Raw genomic sequence first — 21,032 nt, forward strand, 5'->3', positions numbered from 1 at the left:
GCAGAGCCCCAGCCACGCTCTGCTGCCTGGATCCTTCCAGGAGAGACACCTTGGCGTGTCGGGGCATTTTCCATCTCACCAAAAATTTCATTGATACATAAACAAATTCACAAATAGCTTCAACACTTGGCAAAACACCACTGCTGTTTCCTTTTTTTTTTTTTTTTTTTTTTTAAATATCCTTTAATTCAATTAATCCCTGCTGTTCAGCTGTAATTAGCCAAGCTGGGACATCCCTCCTGGATGCAGGAGACCAAGGCGGTGGGGGAGAGCTGTGACCCTCCCCACACTCACCCCCTTCACCCTGCACGGTTAATGATTAATCCCTTGAGACATTTTTTTGGGAGGTTTTGATGACCTTTGCACTGCACTTGGACCCAGAGCTGTTAGCTGGGCAGCCGGGGAGGTGTTGGACCCAATCGCTTGGCTCCTTCGGGTCTATCTGGGCTCGAAGGTGTGTCGGAGGATTATTCATTAATTTGCTGTGATTTGCTGCACTGCAGCCAGGAAAACAGCAGCAGAGTTTCGGGATGGTCAGGAGGTCAAGGAGCTTTGAAGGCAGATGTGAAGCCCCATGGGAAAAGCTGCTGCTGGAGGTGCTGTGGGGTCCTTCGCAGGCTGAACAGCTCTTGCTCTCTAAGAAGTAATTCCCCCCCCCCCCCCCCCCCTCCAGTTGGTGATTGTGCTGCAAACGTTGGGTCTCTGAGAGCATCCTAAAAGCTGGGTCTCAAAGAGCATCCCGGGGGCATGTGAAGGCAGCTGCCCGTAGCGGTGGTTCCCTGCCTGCTCCGGGCTTGGAGCAGTGCTCCCCGAGGTCACCTTGCCTGAGTTAGCTGCCTCAGAAAAATCATTATCATCCCCTTCTTAATGAGGGACAGGGAGGTTTCGCTTATCACCAAAGCGCAGCCACGGAGCGCCGCAGAGATCCTGCAAATCGCCGCTCCATGCCCGTCCTTCAGCTGAGACCCATCACCCCCCCGGCTCCCCGTGGGACAGTGGAGCCAGTTTGGGGTGCAAGGCCTGGAGCATCCTCCTCCTTGCAAGGTGGGGAGCAAAGACCCCCCGCCCCCGTTTTGCAGGCGGCTGTGCAGTGCGAGGCCGTCGCATCACCCACTGCCTGAATCCCCAACACGCACCCGCCGACGGGTCCCCCCAAACATGGCAGGGCCTTTTTCCTCATTCGCCCCTGTGCCCAGTTTGCCCGGTGCAAGTTCAGGGGACCCAGTCCAGGGTGAGGACCCCCCCCAAATGAAGCTGTTTCTCCCCAAAACCCTCAGAGTTTGCAGCATCCCTGTAGGACATGGGTTCAAACCCTTGTTCAGATCCTGCTTTTCCAGTCGGGAGCGAAGGGCTCAGCCCCTCTCCTCCCCCAGGGAATCAGGCAAATCCCAACTGAAGGGCTGTTATTCATTATCCTCCCAGCCTGGAGAGAAGCTCCTTGCTGAGCCACAGGACAGGGACAAGCTCTGCCAGCCTTGGACTGGCCAGGATCACCCCTTGTCCCCGGTGCTGGGGCAGCCAGAGCCCCACTCACTCCCCAGCATCTCACCGAGCGGCCAAGGCGATGGTAAGAAAAGCCCAACGCAGCCTAGAGGGTAATTTCTCATTTTTTTGGGGGTGGGAAGCATGCTCCAGGCAACGAGGAGCCATGCACCGTGGTCAGGGCTGTTGGGACGATGTGGTTTTATTACCAACTTTAATATAAATTTAATAACCAACATCGCCATGAAGAGAAATAGGAAAGGTCTTGGAAAAGAGAGAAGGAAGAAAAGCCAGCGGATTCCCTGGTTAAATCAGGTCAGGTTTCCTAACCCATGGGTTTTCAGTTTCCTCCATTTTGTCCTTTTTTTAAAAATTATTTTATTTTTATTTTTCATTTTCTCTCTCCCTCTCTGCCCTGGCTCACAGGCCGACTCCTGGTTTTAACGCGCATGGGGGATGCTGTAGGGCAGCCCCAACGCCACCTCCCCCTCGCCCCGAGGGCTCCCTGCTGCTATCTGGGCTGTCTGCAAGAGCTTCTTGATAGCCCTGGCTCCAGGCAATGTCACCTCCCTGGGCAGGGTGATGGGCCATTCGCAGTCCCTGCCCTGCCCAGCCCCTAAAAATAGACTGGGGGAGCTGGGGAGGTGGGGAAAAGGGATGGCAGGGGGTGGGGGATGCTGCAGACACCCCTGGGAGAGCCCCTTCTGCACCCCTGGAGAAGTTTGGCCCCTTTGGGGGGTCTGCTCTTCGAATGGGAGCTGAACCCATCATAGAGATGGGGAGAAGGAAAATGATCTGAGGGCAGAGGGGGGAGGTGGAAGGTGGAGGGTTTGCTGAGGGAGAGGAGGCTGGAGGGAGCAGGAGGAAGGAGACCACAGGAGGTGGCAGGGGAATAAATCATCTCCTGCAGCCAGGGTGGGGCACTGTTGTGCTGGTGGGGCACGTTGGACCCAGTCCTGGCTAAGGCAGGGGGACTCAATCTCCCCTGGAGCTTGGTGCCCAACCCCAGGCCAGGTCCTTCCTTGCCCAAACCGCAGCTGGGCTGGCCACGGCCAGGGAGAAACTGTCCCCCCCCCAGCCAGGACCCATCCAACCACCCTGGGGATGCCCTGCCTTGGCTGCAGCCCTGGAGATGGGATGGGCTTGGGGCTTTTGGCTGCACCTTGTCACGCCAGGCCTGGGGACAGTGTTTCAGGGTGGGTGGGTGATGTTGGAGGGAGGGAGGTCCCAGCCTGGTCCCAGTCAGCGCCTCATGATGGGGCCATCTGGGGACACTGGACCATGCCAATGGGCCATGAGGTGGGTATGGGTGGTGAGGCCAGGTCTGGGAGGAGAACAGAGCAGAAGAGGCCATGCAAACCAAGAGGAGCCCAGCACACCTCGTGCTGTGGGAGGACTGCATGCAAGGGAGATGTCTCAGCCAGCCCAGGGGCCCTCCCGCTTCTCCCCACTGACTGCCAAGGGAGCCCGGGCTGACTTGCTCCCCTGGAGACATCTCTGCTCTACAGACTCAAGGGGCTGAGATGAACCTCTGTGTCCATAAATAATTAATCCTTCTGGAAAACTGGCTCTGGCACAGTGGTCTTGGTGGACGAAGGATGAGCTGTGTGGAAAAGAAGGGGAGACACTCGCTTCTGCTTTAGCTCTTGCTTTTGGTCCAGGTTCACGGCCAAGGAGGAGTCAAGTTCCAGAACTGGGCCAAGACCTATGGCTCCTCTCCAGAGCTGTACTTCCAGCCCACCTCGGTGGAAGAGATCCGGGAGGTAAGGAGGGTATTTCTAGGAGAGAACCCGTTAGAAATGATGAGGAGAAAAGGCCAGGAAGGGCTGTGATGCTCCATCACGTTCAGTCAGAAAAGTCACAGATGGTGACAGTGAGTCCTTCCCTTAGCCCCAGGAGATGGTCCATCCTACTGAACCACAGATGTTCTCCAGCAGATGTGTCAAACGCCTGAAAGATGCAGAAAACCATCATACCTGGCTCCAGTTGGACTCTGTTCCTTGGGCACTAGCATCCGGCATCCTTCTGGGGTCCCCTGCCTGCCCCAGGTGCCGTGCTGAGGGGTGGGAGTCCTGGGTCACTTTTGTCACCCCAGTGATGCCTCTGTCACCCTAGGGTGTCTGAGGTGGGTGTCGCCTCTTTTGGGTTCACAGAATCATAGAATGGTTTGGGTTGGAAGGAACCTTTAAAGGTCATCTAGTCCAACCCAGGGATGATCCTAAGGGCTGTCCTGGGAGGTGTCTGGGCTCCAGGGGTGGTGTTAACCTCAGATGATGAGTTATCCAAGTAAATGGATGTCAACCATGGGTGACATTTCGGCTTGGGATGTCTCAGTGCCTCTGGCACCACCCTTAGCACAGGGCTTTGAGGGAGATGTTGGGTGCTCAGGGCTGCCTGTTTTTCTCTGCAGATCCTGGATATGGCCAGGAAGCGGGACAAGAGGGTGAAGGTGGTGGGGGGCGGTCACTCTCCTTCGGACATCGCCTGCACCGATGACTTCATGATCCAGATGGGGAAGATGAACAGGGTCCTCAAGGTGAGATGGGCTTCTGGGAGGTGACGTGGGTGACCCTGAAACACAGTGGCACATCTATTCATGCGGCTACCGAGGGCTGGGAGACATTGCACCCACACTGCCATACCCAGTGTGGGAGGTGAAGGGGTGGACAGGTTTTCCTCTCCTCACAGCCAGGAGTTTTCCTAAACCAGACCCCGAAATCCTGGTGCAAGGCTGCGGGATGCACATTTTTCCCAGTGTAAAAGCATCCCCTGTGCATTGGAAGCATATGGAGCAATTGTAAAAATGCAGAGAAGCGGCATTTTCCTGGCGTGCATGCAGCAAGGGCTTAACCTTGGCACGTTGTCCTCATCACAGCACGGTCTGCTGGGTGGGGAGCAGGTACCTGGCAGCATCACCCTCCACGGTGAGCTTGAGGCGAGCTTGCAAAGGTGCCTTAGGCACAGCAGCCTCGGCAAAGGCCCGGCTGGATGTTGGTGCTCCGTGGTTTGTGTCAAGTGGGAAATGTCCCCGTGGGGGATTGATCCATGTGATGACACTGGGGAGGAAACAGCTCTTCCTGGTTGCCTGTGGATCGGATCCTGGACAACACTGGGGAAACAAGAGCTGCTGAGAGGGGGAGGTTTTCCTGCCCTCTGCTTTGCATCCAGATCTCTGGCGTGTAGGGAGATACTGGGCTCTTACTGGGGCTGCACGGCCGGCTGGGTGTAACCAGCAAGAGGATCGTCTCCATGCACGTGTGCGTGCCTGCGTGTCGTGTGTGCGTGCACACGTATGTGGGTGCATGCCTGTCGTGTGTGTGCGTGCGTCCGTGCATACACACACGTGTGTTTCAGTACGTGTGTGTGTATGTGTGCAGCTGAAGGTGAAAACATCCTGACTCTAGCAGCGTATTTTGAGAGCTGGATCCGTTAGTGGTAATTAACAGCAATAAGTAATTAAGGAATGGCTCCCTCCCTGACAGCTCTGTGGGGTGAATAAACTCTCCTTCTACCAGGAGCCAGGCAGGAGGGCAGAGGGAAGAGCTTTGCTGAGGGGTTGTCTTCTTCCTTGCGTTGAGCAACACCTGGGAGAAGTTATGGGAGAGGTCACACACCCCTGAGACTGGGGAGAGCGGAGGGGAGCGGGGTCTGGACCAAGGGCATGAACCAGTGGCACCACTGGGCTGGACGAGGTTTGGGCTGGGTGAGGGTCTCAGAGAGGTGGGAGCTCAGGGTGGAGCACGTCCCTCGTGGTACGGGGCTCGGCTGTAGACATCAGCGCCCTGGGCAGAGCAGAGGTGTTTCCACAGGGTGTTTCTCCTCTGAGCTGTGTGACCTTCCCCTCTCCCCTCCCATCCTTTTCAGGTGGACAAGGAGAAGCAGCAAGTGACTGTGGAAGGTGGGATTTTCCTCTCGGATCTGAATGTCGAGCTGAGCAAGCACGGGCTGGCCCTGGCCAAGTGAGTGGGATACGTGTGTGGGCCATCCGTGGGCATCCTCCCAGGAAATCCAGGGATATTTGAAGAGCTTTTACTTCAGGATCTGGTCTTCCACCAGAGTCCTGCAGACCGCAGGTCAACCCCCTCCATGGTGGCGGATCCTGCCTTAGAGCAGGAGGCTGGACAAGGGGAGCCTTTATCCCCACACCAACCCTGTTTTCTCACTGCACCCACCAGGCTGGTCCTTCCCATGCCACAAAGGAAAACTCTGCACTCCCTGGCCCTCAAAAGATGAGAACACCCCTCCTAGGGATGCCTTGCATGGGGCAGAGGCTGACAGCAGGCAGCTCTGGGAAAAGGAGGCCAATGGTAGACAAAATTAGGCTAGAAATGGGTTTTTGATTGCAAACAGCAATTAGCTATTTGGAATAGCTTAGAAGTCATGGGAGAGTCTTTGCTCTGCATTGCATTGGGATGGCTGCTGTCCCCAGAAGAGGAGGTGGTGGTCTGGGGGTTCAGGGCAATCTGGGGGCAGAGGGTGGGATGTTTCAAGCTGATCCCAGCTGATCCCTCTGCCTCCAACACACGTGGTTCTCCCTGGCAGCGGGTGTCTTGGAGGACTTGGAGAGCACCGTATTCAGACAGGGATTTGGAAAGGAAATAGCCACAGAGAGCATTTCTCACACTCCATCTTCTTCATTTGCAGACCTCGGGGAAGAAATTGCTCTTTAATTAGGGTCTAGCTCAATATCCGTGCTCCTCTGTCAATGGCCAGGGCCAGGGTGAGGGTTCAGAGAGATAAGCCTCACCTGAGCAGATGGCCAACGGTGTGGGTGGGGTGAGCAGGACTCCTAGAAACCACGTCTGGTTCGGGAGGTCCCTGCTCCCCCGCTGTTGGGAGCTGGAGGAATATTTGGGGGAAACGGCAGGAACAGCACGCTCTTTGCTTTAACCTTCTACCCCCCGCCTTGGCCACGGTTGGAGGGATGGACCTTGGTCTGCAGCCCTTATGCTCGTGGATGGTGCTTCCAGCCCTGCTCCACAGAGCCGTTTCTGGGGTAAACCCAAGTTCCTCACCCCTTGCTCTGACTTCATATGGGAGGGATGTCTCCACCCCAGTGCATCACTCCAGGCTAATGGGGAGAGGTGGGGACTTGAGACATGGGACAGGGACACAGCTGAGTTGACCACGGTGACCTGCGCTCACCAGCTGCCTCTTCCCGTGGACTATAGCAGCATCCGGCTGGAAATGCCCCACGGACACGTGGCCAACAAACCCACCCCTTGCTGCAGGGTACCCTGAGGGGTGGAAAACCCTGCTGGTTGGGGCGGGGGGGCACATCCTGGGGGTCTCTGTGCAGGGTCTGCACATGGTGTAACGCCTGGCACGGTGGGCTGTGTCTCACTCCGTGTCCCACGCACTGAGGTCCTCACTCTATCCCTTCATCTGCCCCCAGTTTAGGAGCCGTTTCTGAGGTGGCAGCGGCTGGTGTGATCGGGACGGGGACACACAACACTGGGATCAAGCACGGGATCCTCCCCACCCAGGTGAGACCGGGGTCAGGAGCGTGTCCATGCGCAGACATCATCCTCAGGGCTTCAGGGGAGATGTCCCATCCCCCAGTCTGGGTCTGCTGTGCCCAGCCCTGGGGTAAGGAAGGAGCAAACAGGAGGGGTTCTGTGCCCCTGGGGTGGAGCTGCTGTGGGGGATCCCCAAGTGCCCCACGCACAGTGGGAACTCCTCATCTGCCAGCCAAAACATGACCCAGCTCAAAACTCCTGTCCCTGTGCTTTATGGTCTTACAATGCGATGATCAAGGTCTGGAGGAAAGGGAAAGCAGTTCTTCTTGTATTGGAGCCCCCAAACCAAATCTCTGCAGGGCCCAGGGCTATTTTTAACTAGACACTTAGGAAAACCCTCCACTCCTAACTCAAATCCTGTATGGTGATTCCACCAATGGCTATGGAGAAGTGTAGTAATTTGGGAGAGTTTTACTTTGGTGGCTTTTCCTAGCATCGTGCAGAGAGAGAAAGACTCTTTTGAGTGGTTACATCAAAGGTGGCAGGAGAGGGGCTGGCGGAGCCAAGCTCAGCAGAAAACACCCTGGTAGAAAGCATCCTGGTAGTGGGCGGTCTCCCTTAGCCCCTAACCCTAAGTTCTGGGGTGGATGCAAGGTCTTGGCATGGAGATGGGACACACTGACAGCACACTGAAGCTTTGCTTCCTTCTTGACAGGTCGTAGCACTCACACTGCTGACAGCCTCAGGGGAGATCCTGGAGTGCTCCGAGTCCATCAACGCAGACATCTTCCAGGCTGCCCGCCTGCACCTCGGCTGCCTGGGCATCGTGCTCACCCTCACCTTCCAGTGCGTGCCCCAGTTCCACCTGCACGAGGTGACCTTCCCCTCCACCCTCACCGAGGTATGACGTGGGCAATGCTTCCAAAGCCTCCTTGGGGATAAGGAAAATTCTCAGTGAGGTGACATGGTCGGAGGGAGACTGGGAAGTGGTTAAGCTCCAGTAGAAACACCCCACAGGTGTGTGTAGGTTGCGTTCCTTGGGCATCTTCACGACATGCTTCACGGTGTCCTTTAAGCTGGATACATGCAGCATCCCTGGAAGGGTTCAAGGCCAGGTTAGATGGGGCTTTGAGCAACCTGGGCTAGTGGAAGGTGTCCCTGCCCGGGGCGGGGGGTTAGAATTCGATGATCTTCGAGGTCCTTTCCCACCCAAACCATTCTATGATTCATTGAAACATCTCCAGAGTGACAAAGGAGAGGAAGGAAAAGCCATGTTTCATCACAAAATGCCACTTGAACTTCCCATGGGTGGAGGCAGCATTTTCTGGGACCAGAGAGGTGCAGGTAGTGGGTTGGGGAGGAGAGGTACTGAGTCCCTTTGTGCTGTGGGAAGACATTTGCTTCGTTCTCAGGGGTGCTGCGTGGAGCAGAGGTGAGGGCCTAGTGTGCTCTGGCAGCTTTGCTGGCCACAGAATCTGGGAGGAGGCTGGGTGAGGAAGCCCAAGCTGCTGTGAGTCTACAGTGAGGAGTTCTTCAGTCCTCACCAAAAAAGCAGGTGGGACCTCTGCACCTCACACTGGGACCCTCTGCTGCCACCCCTCTGCATCAGGCCCGGGGGAGCTGGGCAGAGAGGGAGAGCTGTGGGGAAAGACACGGAGATGAAAGTTGTTTCCTTTATTTATTATTCCTGGTGGTTTTGGAGAAGTGCAAGGCACCATCTCCGGGAGAAGGTGTGTCCATTCCCAGCTTTGCATCTGGCCTAGGGCAGCTCAGGGGTGTGAAGGCGATGTGAAACCTCACATCTTTCATTACTGCCATGCTCACGTCTGAGCTCTTCCCAAAATCCTCTTCTAAAACTAGCCCAGACTGATGCAGATTTTTTGCATTTATCCAGCCTGAGATTCAAATAGCTCATTCTACTGCCCCAGACCAACCTCTGTGCAGCCCCCAGGTGGCTCAGGGCTGCAGGAGGAGGCTGGTGGCTTCCAATGTCCTCAGGAACCTGCCAAAGACTTTCTGTGCTCACCTTGGGCTGCAGAGAGTCACCCTGAGCTGCGACGTGACTGTGTCCTTCAGAGATATCCTCTGGGTCCCGGAAGGGGAGATGGGATCACGGTGCTGTGGGAGGGCTGGCCTGCTGCCTGCTCCTGAGCACGATCCCCAGCTCGGAGAGGCTGCGCTGGCATGGGGTACGCTGCACACCTGAGATCCCAGAGAGCGAAGGGCTCCTGCTCGCCAGAGACCTCCTGGCTGGGCTCAAGGTGGCTGGTGGGAGCCACGTGCCACCAGTGGAACTAAGGACCAAGTGAGAAGAGGGTGAAAAAGCTTCATCTGCTTTTCTTAGTTTCACCTTCGAATCAGATTTGGGGCTGGCAAGGTGCTTGCTCGCTGGAAGGACAGCCAGGGCCTTCTTTACGGAAAAAGCTGGACAACGAGCCCCCTGTCAATGTCCCCACATCCTCGCCCCTCTGCAGCATCATCCTCACATCTCAGCATCAATTGTCCCCTGCCTGGAGGTGACAGAAATCAGAGCCTCTCCTCCAGCTGTGGTCTATCCATTGCGTAAAACCCTGTGGGTTTTAAACTCTTCCCCCATCTGGTGAGTGATGCCAGAGCCTCGCTGCAGGCAGGGATAAGCCAGGGGAAGAGCTGCTTTGGGCTGTGCAGTGCCAGCGGTCCCCCAGGAGCAGGGATGGAGGCTTGCCCATAGCCATCAGCTTCATCTTCCCTGGGCCGAGGATGGAGGCTCCAGCTCAATCGAGTTAGAAGGAGCCTGTGGGCGTCAGCGCTGCCACCCGTGGCACTTGCTTCTGTCCACGAGAAACATCACCGCGAGACGGATCAGCCAACGCCTCTGCTCCGTTTAACCTGGTGTTCACAGGCGCCAGCAGGTCAGCGGAGATCTGTTAACTCCAGGCACGCATGACTAAGCCTAATGCAGATTTAATGTTCCAGCTGGAGAAAATTGCTCTTGCTGGAAATCGTGGGCTGGTCTGATGAGCTGCCTGGACTAAGCAAGAGCAGGGAGAAGACTGTGCCTGCGTTGAGCCAGCATCCCTGGAGGCAGGCAGGGCCTAGCTGGGTCCCGGAGGAGCGGGGCAGCATCCCGGAGGGCATGGCTGCTCCCACGGGCCCTGTGCTCTCTGAGGACGTGCCGTCTCCCATCTCGTTGTCTCCTGCTACTCAGCTAACGAGAGCCTTCCTTTTCTCAGCAACAGATGGGCCACTTAAAATAGTCCATGAGCATCTTGTGCTCTCGATAATAACTTGGTCCTTTCGTCTGTGTGAGTCCTCGGTATTTTTGGGGATGGGGTTCTCCATCTCCCAGTGTGAAGTTGGGTTTGATTGTTTTTTTGAGCTGAACTTGGGACGAACCGTGCTGGGGGTGAGAAGAAGTGTGATGGGTGACACGTTTCAAGGTCCAGACTGAACAAATCCCATATCAAGATCCAACCCCAGAGTTACATTTGGGGTGCATGATGGAAAACACCCTTTAAACCAATTGTTGTGTTACTACTGGACTTTGTCTTACCAAAGGTCCAAACTACGCAGGCTAAAGTGTATGGTGCGAGTAACTGGCCCATCTGGGCATCCCCAAGGAAGGTGGCTTTCCGAGGAGGGTTTCTGAGCTGCTCTCTCAGGATCTGGCATGGCTCTGAATGTTTCACATGCTGTCTCCCCCTCCTCAAGTTCTGCCATCCCACCATCCCTCCTCTCCTTGTCTCCTCTTCACGGCCGTGTCCCTCCTGAGGGCAGCATCTTGCATATAGCCTATGAACGGGCACTTAGCCATGGAGAGCAGAAGTTTAGGTCCTTGTTCAGGATGTGGCTGAGGCACTGGGGACAGCGTCCTGGCATGTTGGTACAGAGATGCCCAGTGCTGGAGAGTGGTTTCCTCCATCTGAGCTTTCCATCCCCAGCAGGAGCCAGGCTGAGACATGCTGATTTCCCTCGAAAGAGGCATGAAATGCCCTTTCTGGGGGCAGGGCATCTCCTGGGCTTTACGAGGTCTCCACGTGGCTCTGTGGCCAATGGTGGGTGTGATCTGGTTCCCCCAGAAAGCCTTCTGAAGGCCCAGTGGGCATTTCTACAGAGCGGTTTGAAGGAATTATCTCTCCTGGGAACACATCAAAACCCGCTTTCCGTGTCTCTGCCATTATATAAACTCATTTTAACCACTGGATGCATTTCCTTGGAGCCCTCCCACCCTCACAGTGCTGGGAAGCTGGAGGGAGCGAGCTGTGCCAGCTGATGCTCAGCCCCTCCACGACTAGGACAGCCTGGCACAGCTGCCGTGTCAGGATGTGACCTTGAGCTGAGCAATCATCCAGCTCATCCCGGGTCTCTGGCAGCGGTTCATTGCTGGGGGCTGCACAGGCTAAAGCCTACAGAGAAGGGGCCACCTGCAAGTTGAAAGACCTGGTGGCCTTTGACATGCTGGGTGGACTCACGGCGTTCACTGGAAGGAGTTTGATTTCTGGATGGGGAAACTGAGGCATGAAGTCCGCCAGGAGGAAGAAGTGGTGGTGGAAAGGAACCTCTCCAGGAGCTTGGATCTGCTTCAACCACTGATCATCCTTGTCCTCCTGTGAGGTCAGCTGTCCCTGCTGGGCCAGCCTTGGCAGCATCCTCATCCATTGCCTCATTCAGTCTCACAAGTCCAGTTCCAGCCCTGGCTGAGGACAGCACAAGCCTTCATTAAGTTGGACTCATGAAAAATAAATAGTCCTTGGACAAAAGCAACAAAATTTGTTGCAGGATTGATCAGAGCCACAACACCAGTAAAGCTCCGAGAAGCTCTGTCCTTAATTTTTTAAGGACTGAATTATTCAGTGCCCCGTCGGGGTGACTTGAACACCACCAGGAATGTAAATTTAACACGCTGTTGCAGTATCTTCTTCCTGAGCCCCGATTCAGAGCGACCCAGCGGTGCTGGTGCTGTGCCACGGAGAGCTGGGCTGGCCGGGGAGGGGGACACAGAGCTCCGTGTGCGTTTCCCGAGTCCCTCAGCGTCTCTCCCTGCCTGCTGCCACCCCCCAAGAGCGGCCGCACCACAGCCGGAACACTTCAGGGTCTTATTTTTTCCTGTGGGGTGGGGAGGGAAGACAGAGGAATAAGGGAAACCCGCCAAGATATTTCTCCAGGGTGCCCTCGCAGCCTGCTGTGAGTTCATTACCGGTGTTTCCAGTTGCAGAGGTGATGAGTTCGTGTTTCATGGATCGGGAGGACATTTTTGCCTGTGAATTGCCTGTTTGCTCCCTGAGCTGTGACTTCCCTGTTGTCCTGCAGCAAGGAGTTCCCCTCTTTAAATGCATTTAACTATGTTTAAGTGTGGTGGGAGCCTGGCAGCTCCTTACGCCTTGGTCCTCACCCACCCTGCCAGACTGCTTGGACCTTCACTGCCTCCTCTGGCACCTTCTTGCCAGGCTGAGGGGTGTTTTACACCTCCTAATCTGCATTTTAGCTAGGAAACTTAAGCTCATGTGCTGGATAACCCTGCTATCCTGAGCAGGGCAGGTAACCCCGGCTGAGCTTTACCCTGCTCAGCATCATCTGCCCGGGCTATGCCCCCTGCACAGCTCAACCCATCTTTCCCCGTCCCTCAGGGCTGTTAGGAGGATGAACTGGGTAAATATTAATGCCTTTATCAATTCTCGGTCATTGCTGCTCCTCGCCTGCTTCCAGATCTCTGGCTTTCATGTCAAGTGGCCCATTGAAGCGGAAGAGAATAATGGCAAGGGAGCAGGTTGCGTGAAATATTTAAGTCTGAGTTATCTAAGACATTGCAAATAATATATGTGTCAGAGGAGCCAGGCTTGACTTTGTGGTTATGTAAGATCTGCATGCTTTCTTTTCTGGCCTCGTGATTATCTTTATCACTGGGATAAACTCAGCTGCTCTAGCTGCTGACAATGACCAGGAAAAAGGCACGAGACTGAGAAGGGTTCATTGTGCCGCTGAGGTCACCAGAGAGACCTGCAGAGCATCCCTGGAAGGTGGCAGGGATGGAGTCAGCCTCCCCTTGCCCCACACCTGCCGGGAGGCTGATGAGGATGGGTCAGACTCAGAGATGATTCTTTTTCCCCCTGATCTTTGCAGCTTTGGGACTCCCTGAGCTGCAGGTGGTTTGAATATATGAAAAAATGCAATGAGTTTCTCTTCCAAGAAGGTCTTTGATTGGCTTCTGAACCCACGTAAACTTTTAACCACCTGCAGACTTGCCCAGCTCAGCGACCTGGTGGGTGAAGAAGGGCTTCTTTTGGTCTGAGCCTACCACTTCCTAACCCTAACCCAAATCCTAACCCTTTGGGGGATGTCTCAGGCACCTGGGATGGACCCCTCAAGCCCAGCTCCTCTAAGACCATGCAGTGCCTAAACCCCCTCACCACTACTGGGCCTGACCTCAGCCCTCCTAGCCAGAAATGTTGGGTTTGGCCTCAGTGCATGGAAGTGGCTCTTCCAACTGGTGCTCAGACAGGGTCCGCTGATGCGGTGGGATCCCGGTGGGCACAGGCAGCACACAGGCAAAAGGGGAGGCTAAACATCCATCTCCTCTCCAACGTTCAGGCTCTCCATGCTCCCTGACTCCCCTTCACTGCTCTGATGGACGTATGGGATGTGTGCTAGTGACTTCTTGTGCTCCATCCTCTACAGCACCCTGGCCACATCTGCCGCTTTTCCCATCCTTGTCCTTTCCCCAAAGACCCCAAACCCGCACTGCAGCAGGCGGGGTGCCTGACCCTCACCTCAGTGAGCTCTCGAGGGTGTTGGCAAGCAAGAAAGCAAGCGGCTACTTTTGTCCCAGCTTTTTTGAAGCAAAGGGATTTGTTCTGGCCTCATGTGAGGGAAGCAAAGACGAGCAAAATCCCCTGGGTCTCTGCATGACCCAGGGTCATCTCCGTTGCGTGCGTTGGCCACGTTACGGCGACAAGATTTCCACTGCCCGACCTCTGCCTCCAACTCGGGCACTCAGCCAGCAGACGACGTCCCCAAGGACTGCCGAAGCCGGCTCACTCGGTGTCTTCAGCTCTCGCCCGCTGCGCTGCAATTATCCTACAAAGTCGTGGGCTTATTTTCTTCAGCCCGATATCGCAGGAATCAAAAGCGCACATTGGAAAGGTCACCCCGCTAGCAATTTGCTCCTGCGCTCAAACGCCACGGCTGGAAGACAAACAGACGTTGGCAGGATCACCTTGGGAAAGCTGCATCCTTCTTTTCCCTGCTTGTTTTAGCTCCTTGTGCATTTATTCCTAAACAAAACTGGGGGAAAATGTGGGTTTGTGGCTTTTGTCCTGCTTCTACTTGCACAATTATGTTAACTCTTTCCAACATAAGAACTTCTCTGACCAGAAAATAGGCTGTCTTGGGAATGTCTTAGATTCTGTGGCTTTTGGGGAGCTGCAGATGTGAAGATGAAGACAATGGCATCCACACTATTTCTCGCCGATTACAGGAATGCACTATTTGTCTTCCCATCCTCCCTGCTTGAACGGGAATGCAGCACTAGAGCAGTGCAACCCCACAAAGACCCTCCCCTCACGGCAGGGTCACAGCGAAATGCTCGGTGCTAAAGCAGCCCGGCCTTGTGATTAATTGCTCATTAAGACAAATAACTCCAATGACCCAGGCAGAAAGGAGCAGCTTCAGAGCTGATGTTGCCGTGACATTCCTGGGGTTATATCCATGGGTCATTGCACCTTCTCCTGGGTCAAGCAAACTCCTTGAAGCAAAGCTGCTGGGTTTTTAAGTCTTTCTGCAAAGCTGGGGGAGATCTCTGTAGGAGGACCAGGGGGTGCTTGGAGAGGCTGTTTGCAAGAGGGAGAGGTGCTGGCCTGGCCAAAACAGGGGGTGAGCACAGGGTCCCTCTACCCTTACACACACAGGCAGGGAGAAGGGATGAGGCTTGAAGGGTCTTCTCATTTCTGCGGGTGCTGCTGTGTCAGGCAGCGGGGTGTCCTCCAAGTAGCCGTGGGACAAGCCCCCGGTGGCTCCAGGAACAGGCTGAGTCTGGCCTGGGGCTGCAGTCCCCCGCCTCGAGCCCCATCATCTATATGGTCCTGCCTGTTCCCTGCCCTCTCCAACTCCCCATGCCTCGCTGTCCTCGGCTGCTGGCAGGCAGCTCATCCGCAGAGGGAACTGCCTTTCTTCAAGCTCTTTTTTGTGTCTTCATGAATAATTTGGCAATTCAGCATTTGAGGATGTCTCTGGGACAGGGCGGTGTAGCATCCTGGCTCCATCCCCTGTTGTATCCCGCCTCCATCCCTCATTGCCCCGGGACTCCAGAGCAGCAAAGGGATGTGCTGCCGAGGTGTGAAACCCGGGGAGGGCATCCCTGACCCTGGGCCAGGAGGTGGATTTTGGAAGCCCCCCGACATATCCCACTGTATGGCTGACGGCTGGAGGGGGCCCCTCCGGCCCTGGCTGCGCTGCCTTATGTCTGGGAATGCAGATGGAGCAGTTTTGGGGCCGCAGCGGTGTGATTGCAGGAGGATGCTGGGTCCGAGCTCAGGTGTGTGCCAGGTGCAGCCCCAGAAGCATCTGCAGGATGGGGGGCTCTGCCACGGCAAGGCAGAGGAGATGATGCTCATGCTCTGTTCTCTTCCCCAGATGTTGAGTCTATGGTCTCTGTTAGCCCCTTTGGTGCTTGGCTGGGCTGTATTGACGCCCCCCTCCAATCCAAGACTTGCCAAGCCTCTGCAGGCAGACTCTTTGGACCTTCCCCAGCCTTCCTAGGAGCCCTCCGAGGTGCCTCCAAGCCCTGTTCCCAGGATCCCTGCTCCACGGTGGTGGACAGTCACTGACCAGTCCCCATTTCTCTCATTGTTGCAGGTCCTTGATCACCTCGAGGACCACTTGAAGAGATCCCAATACTTCCGATTCCTGTGGTTCCCTCACAGCGAGAACGTCAGCGTCATTTACCAGGATCCCACCAACAAGGCAGGTCCCACCGGGCTCCATGCGGGAAGGGAGAAGGGCCTGTGCACAAAACTGGGTGCCCTCCCAGAGCCAGCGTTTTAGGATGGGCTTGCAATGGGGGGGCTGACCAGGGAAACGGCATTTTGGGGCTGGGCTGGACTCTACCCATGCGGGTCTGGGGGTCCTGGGACATGGATGCAGCTGTCCAAGCTGTCAGCATCTGCATGACAAAGCCTGGTCTCTTCCTGGGACTGGATTTGGCTCTGTTTCATCATGGGACAGAGATCTGGGGAGTCCTAGGGTGTCCTTCTCCAAAATTCCCAGCTTAGTCCTGGTCCAGGCATGTGCTCCCACCTTTGTGCCTGCTGGCAGGAAAGCTGCACATCGGGCTAGTCCCTGATGACCATCATCTTCCTCTGCTTGGCTTTGCAGCCCCCCTCTTCTTCCTCCAGCTGGTTGTGGGATTATGCTGTTGGCTACTATTTGCTGGAGTTTCTGCTTTGGATCAGGTAGGAGCATGCTCTGGGTGGTGGCAGGGGACAAGTGGGGTTGGGTGGCCTCATCCACATCTGTTCTCTGCACCTCTACATTGAAACCTGTGCTGCTTTGCTGGGAGTCCCCGGGAGGAGGGCAAAGGGAGGACTGTCACCCACAGCACCCCCATTCCTGAGGAAGAAGGAGGTGCCTGTTCCCCTCCAGGCAAGCTCCTGTGCAGGAGGAGCGGGTTTGGACTGGGATCGATGTCTGGGGCTGCACTGCCCTCTCGTGTGCACAAGGATGGAGCAGCGTGTCGAAGCAACGTGGGTTTGCAGCAGCAAAGGAGCTTTTGGGAGGATGGTGTTTGCCTGTGAGCATGTCCTGAGCGCTGGGATGGAGACAGGAGATCCAGGCAGGTTGTGGAGGCTCAGCTGGGGAGCAGGACTCTGGTGGCACAGGGACACGGGCTGGGCACCATGATGAGGAAGAAGAGGGACTGTGGCCACTTAGGACTCTGCCAAGGGGTCCACCCAGCCACTCCACCCTGTCCTGAGTAGCTCTTGGTCCTGGGAAGCACTGAGGTCTCGAGGGGGAGGGAAGGTGATGACCAAGCACCCCTTTTCTAGCCTGCAGCAAGAGGAGGAGAAAGGAGCTTTGGGTAAGGGTGCGAGGTCCAAGGTCAGGTGGGGTGAGCATAGGCGATCTGGCAGGGCTGCAGGACCCTGTGGGCTCCAGCACCCTTGGAGGATTGCAGCTTTGCTTCCAGCCCTTCAGAGGACATCCCCTTGCCCAGCATCCCCAGGCTGTGGCTTGTGGCATCACAGCTCAGAGCCTGCCCTTGGCAAATCCTTGGGCAGCAGCTCTGGGGTCAGATCTCACCTCCTGCTCTCTTCCCTGCAGCACCTTCGTACCCAGCTTGGTGTGTTGGATCAACCGCTTCTTCTTCTGGCTCCTCTTCAGCTCCCGGGTGGAGAACATTGCCATCAGCTACAAGATCTTCAACTACGAGTGTCGCTTCAAGCAGCACGTTCAAGACTGGGCCATTCCCATGTAAATGGTTCTGCAGACCCTCCCTGTCCATCCCCAGATGGGCTCAGCACCCAAAAAAAGTGCCATCCCCTGCCTGTGCTCTGCCCCAGCCTAGGCTGCTTGGAGCAGGGGCAAAGCCATGGAGAAAGGGACCCGGCTAGGAGGAACCATTCCTTCCTGCAAGTTTAGCAAGGGGACCCTTCTGCATCCCTGTCCTGGGGTGCCAAATCCATGTCACACCATGTCTTGGGGCCAGGGCTGGAGCTGTGGGGGTGGGGGTTCAAACCCACTGAGAGGTTTCTGGCATTAACTGGGGCTGGGGGCTTCTTCTGGGCAGTGAGAAGACGAAGGAAGCTCTGTTGGAGCTGAAGGCCACCTTGGAGAACAACCCCAGGATGGTGGCTCACTACCCCGTAGAGGTGCGCTTCGCTCGGGGGGACGAGATCTGGCTGAGTCCCTGCTTCCAGCGAGACAGCTGCTACGTGAACATCATCATGTACAGGTGAGCCGTGGCCCCATTCCTCCCCCCTCTCCTCCCCTTCCTCCCTGGATCAGTGTGCTGGTGCCCAGACACCGGCAGCACCAAACGCAGGCTCCAACACACCGACACCAGCTCTTGGCTGGCACTGGAGAGCTGGATTGAACGAGCTCCTGAACCTTTGCCCGCTTACCTCTTGTGACCTGGACAGGGAGCCCAGGGAGCTGTAAAGGTTTCGTGGTCCCCTTGGGTTAAATTAAGGTGAAATGACACCAAGCGACCAGTTAAAATCTTTTACTTGTGGTAGAAACAACTTAAACTTGGAAAAGGGCAGTAAGCGATGTGGTGTCTTAGGGATAAATCTGTAAGAAAGAAAAGAAAGGAAAGAAAAGGAAGAGGGAGAAAGAGTCAAAGAATCGGGATCCCCACCCCAGGTTCCAGCGTTGTCTCAGGTCCCATAATCTTGGGGGGGGGGGGGGGGGTGCACACCCAGCAACATTTTCTGTCGCCTTTTTAAATTCATCTTATTGGCTGATTTGCATACTAGACGAGGAGAGGCAGGTATTCCATGAACTCATTTGCATGAGAGGTGGGGAAAAGGTGGAGTGTGGGTTCTGTGTGTGTCTGGGGGCAGTGGGGTGCGTTAACCCTTTGGTCAGTTGTGTTGGCGTCACGATCTCCCCCCCACCTTTACTCTTTCCTCAGTTTTTGTTTCCCGGGCAGTTATCCAGCCACTGGCTCCATCTGGTGCTGGGTGATTTTTCTCTCTGATCCATCTCTGAGCTCTTCTCCAAGGCTACGGTCACAAATTAAAGTGTAGGCCTTGACCCAAACAAATGGTTTTACTCAGTCTACGTCTCCCCCACGTTGAGGCTCATCTAGGGAATTTGGCAAAAGGGAGCGGAGCCGCGCACCCTTCGATACACTCTGCGCTTCCCTGGGCAGATAATTCATTCCTTAGACCAACCACAAAGGCCACAGTTTGCCCTCGAGGCTTCCTGTGGCGATGAACGTTTGAGGCATTAATTCCCCCAGTTCTTCTCATCACCCCACTCAGACATTTGCAGGCACCATGCCAGAAGGAATGGGGTGACCTTGGAGCACCCGAGGGCCACCCACCCCTGTTTCCTGAGGATGTTGTCCTACATGAGGGTCCAAGTGGCCAAGTGCTGGTGCCATGCTGGTTCCCAGAGGGTTTCCACCACCTGGTGCTGGTCAAAGAACCCGTGATGGGTCCATGGGGTTGTTCTCCCCAAGTGGGGGTTTCCTGGGGAGGTTTCCTGGGTGTGCGAATCCCCCCACAGCCTCTGCTAATGTCCTCCTTGCCTGACCCCCCTCCAGGCCCTACGGGAAGAATGTCCCCCACCTTAACTACTGGCTGACCTACGAGGGCATCATGAAGAAACATGGTGGGAGACCACACTGGGCAAAGGTACTGACAGCCCCACTCTGGGAGAAGAGGATCTACAGATGGGGGTCCCTTCCCCTTTTCCATCAGGGCTCCTCATGGGAGGGGGGGTTTTCAGTTGAGTGGGGGTCAGAGAAGGGCCCCCACATCAAACTGGTCCCAGAGGGTGTTGGGTGCTTCAAGGAGCTGTTGTTCCCCTGCTTGCTACCCACCCTGTGCACACAGGTAAGGGGATGGTGGTCTCACCATTTCTGCGGGGGGTTCCCACAGCATGTGGTGGTGGGGAACCAGGGTCAGAAGCACACGCCCCAGTGATGGGCAGCCCCCCCAGACACTCTCTTTTGCAGGCCCACAGCTGCACCCGCAAGGACTTTGAGAAGATGTACCCAGCCTTCCCCAAATTCTGCTCTGTCCGGGAGAAGCTGGACCCCACGGGGATCTTCCTGAACGCCTACCTGGAAAAGGTGTTTTACTGATGGGGGAAATGCAGGAGATGGAGGAAAAATCAGTCATCACCTCCAATTCTTGGGACACCCCAAAGCTCACGGTCCTCTGTGGTCCCAAGGTGCTGCACCCCTCAGCTCTGCTCTCATCAGCAAGGGCTGACCCCACGGGCAGGGGTGTGCTCTGATCTTGATGCTAAAGAGGTTCTGCGGTGCTTGGAAATCTCTCCTGGAAGCCAGCAGTTTGGGGGGGACCATACCTTTGTTCCCCCAATGTCTCCTGTCCAAGCCAGCATCTTAATAAATTTCTTTGAGCAGGCCTAATCTGAGTCTGTGCTTTCAGCCTGGGCGTGTGTGAGATGGAGGTGGCCAGCCCTGGGGACCAGGGAAGGGGCTTTGGTGTCCCTGTAGAGCCCTACGGTGGGGGTTAGGGCTGGGCATGGAGATCAGAGCTTGTCACAGCCTGGGGCTGGTCCTCGAGCTTAGGCCATCTCCCCTTGCAGGCAGATTTGGGGAGGAAGAGGCTGCCTGCCAGGTCCACCCCAACCTGGCTCCTGTTGGAAGCCACGCATGGGCAGATGGCTTGTGTCTTCTCCCAGGCAGGACCACAGCGAGCCCACGCTGCCCAAAGCTGCAGCAGATGCTCCTCAGGATCCAGCAGGATGATGTCCTGTCCCTCCTGTCCTAAAAACCATCCCTGCTAGACCGACCTGAACGGCGCTGGCCTGAGCCCTGCTTGCATCGCTGAGAGATGGGGAAGGGGACATGGGCTTCTCGAGAGGAGTGGCAGGATTCCTCAGGATGGCCAGGACAGTTGGACAGCAAGTCAACAATGCTTTTAGAGAGACAACCACCCCAGCCACCCAGCTTCCCTGCCCTGTGGGGTCATGTAGAAAGCGAGTGCAAGATTTTATGGGAGAGTGACACCCCAAAATTTGTGACACTGGTTGGTTTGACCCTCTCCAACTCACTCCTGCCATGGTTTGCCTGTGTGTCCTCTCCCCGCAGCTTCACAAACACCATGGCCTGGGTGTCTGGTGGCACGGCCAGGATTGCTGGTGTACAAGACAGAGGATGAGGGACACCAGCAATGATGTCTCTGCAGTGTCTCTCGATGGGCGATGACAATCCATTCATGGGCTGTTGTGTTTCAACTTCTAGAGCCATCAGCTGGCACTGGGGTGGTCATGGCACAGCTCATCCATCTCCCTGAGCTCAGGTCACTCAAGGCAAGATGCTGGAGTCATGTCCAAGGTCAGCTAACAGCCCTGGTGTTCCGACCTGTCCAAGCAAACAGGTTGAGGAATGTGGGAGGAAGGGCTCAGCGAACTCCCGAGTGT

At 55.8% G+C, this 21,032-nt stretch overlaps 1 protein-coding gene across 1 annotated transcript; it reads left to right on the forward strand.

The window, feature by feature from the left end:
* The first annotated feature begins 2,763 nt into the window (after nucleotides 1-2,763).
* LOC141973274 (L-gulonolactone oxidase-like) lies at nucleotides 2,764-19,725 on the forward strand. Its single transcript, XM_074931650.1, has 12 exons — nucleotides 2,764-2,781; nucleotides 3,144-3,245; nucleotides 3,893-4,018; nucleotides 5,347-5,441; nucleotides 6,878-6,968; nucleotides 7,657-7,842; nucleotides 15,771-15,878; nucleotides 16,290-16,366; nucleotides 17,235-17,384; nucleotides 17,701-17,865; nucleotides 19,183-19,273; nucleotides 19,597-19,725. The coding sequence occupies exons 1-12, from the start codon at nucleotides 2,764-2,766 to the stop codon at nucleotides 19,723-19,725; spliced, it is 1,338 nt and encodes a 445-aa protein (XP_074787751.1).
* Nucleotides 19,726-21,032: the final 1,307 nt, after the last annotated feature.

The sequence above is a fragment of the Athene noctua genome, chromosome 1 (genome assembly GCF_965140245.1).
Source record: "Athene noctua chromosome 1, bAthNoc1.hap1.1, whole genome shotgun sequence".
Classification (NCBI taxonomy): domain Eukaryota; kingdom Metazoa; phylum Chordata; class Aves; order Strigiformes; family Strigidae; genus Athene; species Athene noctua.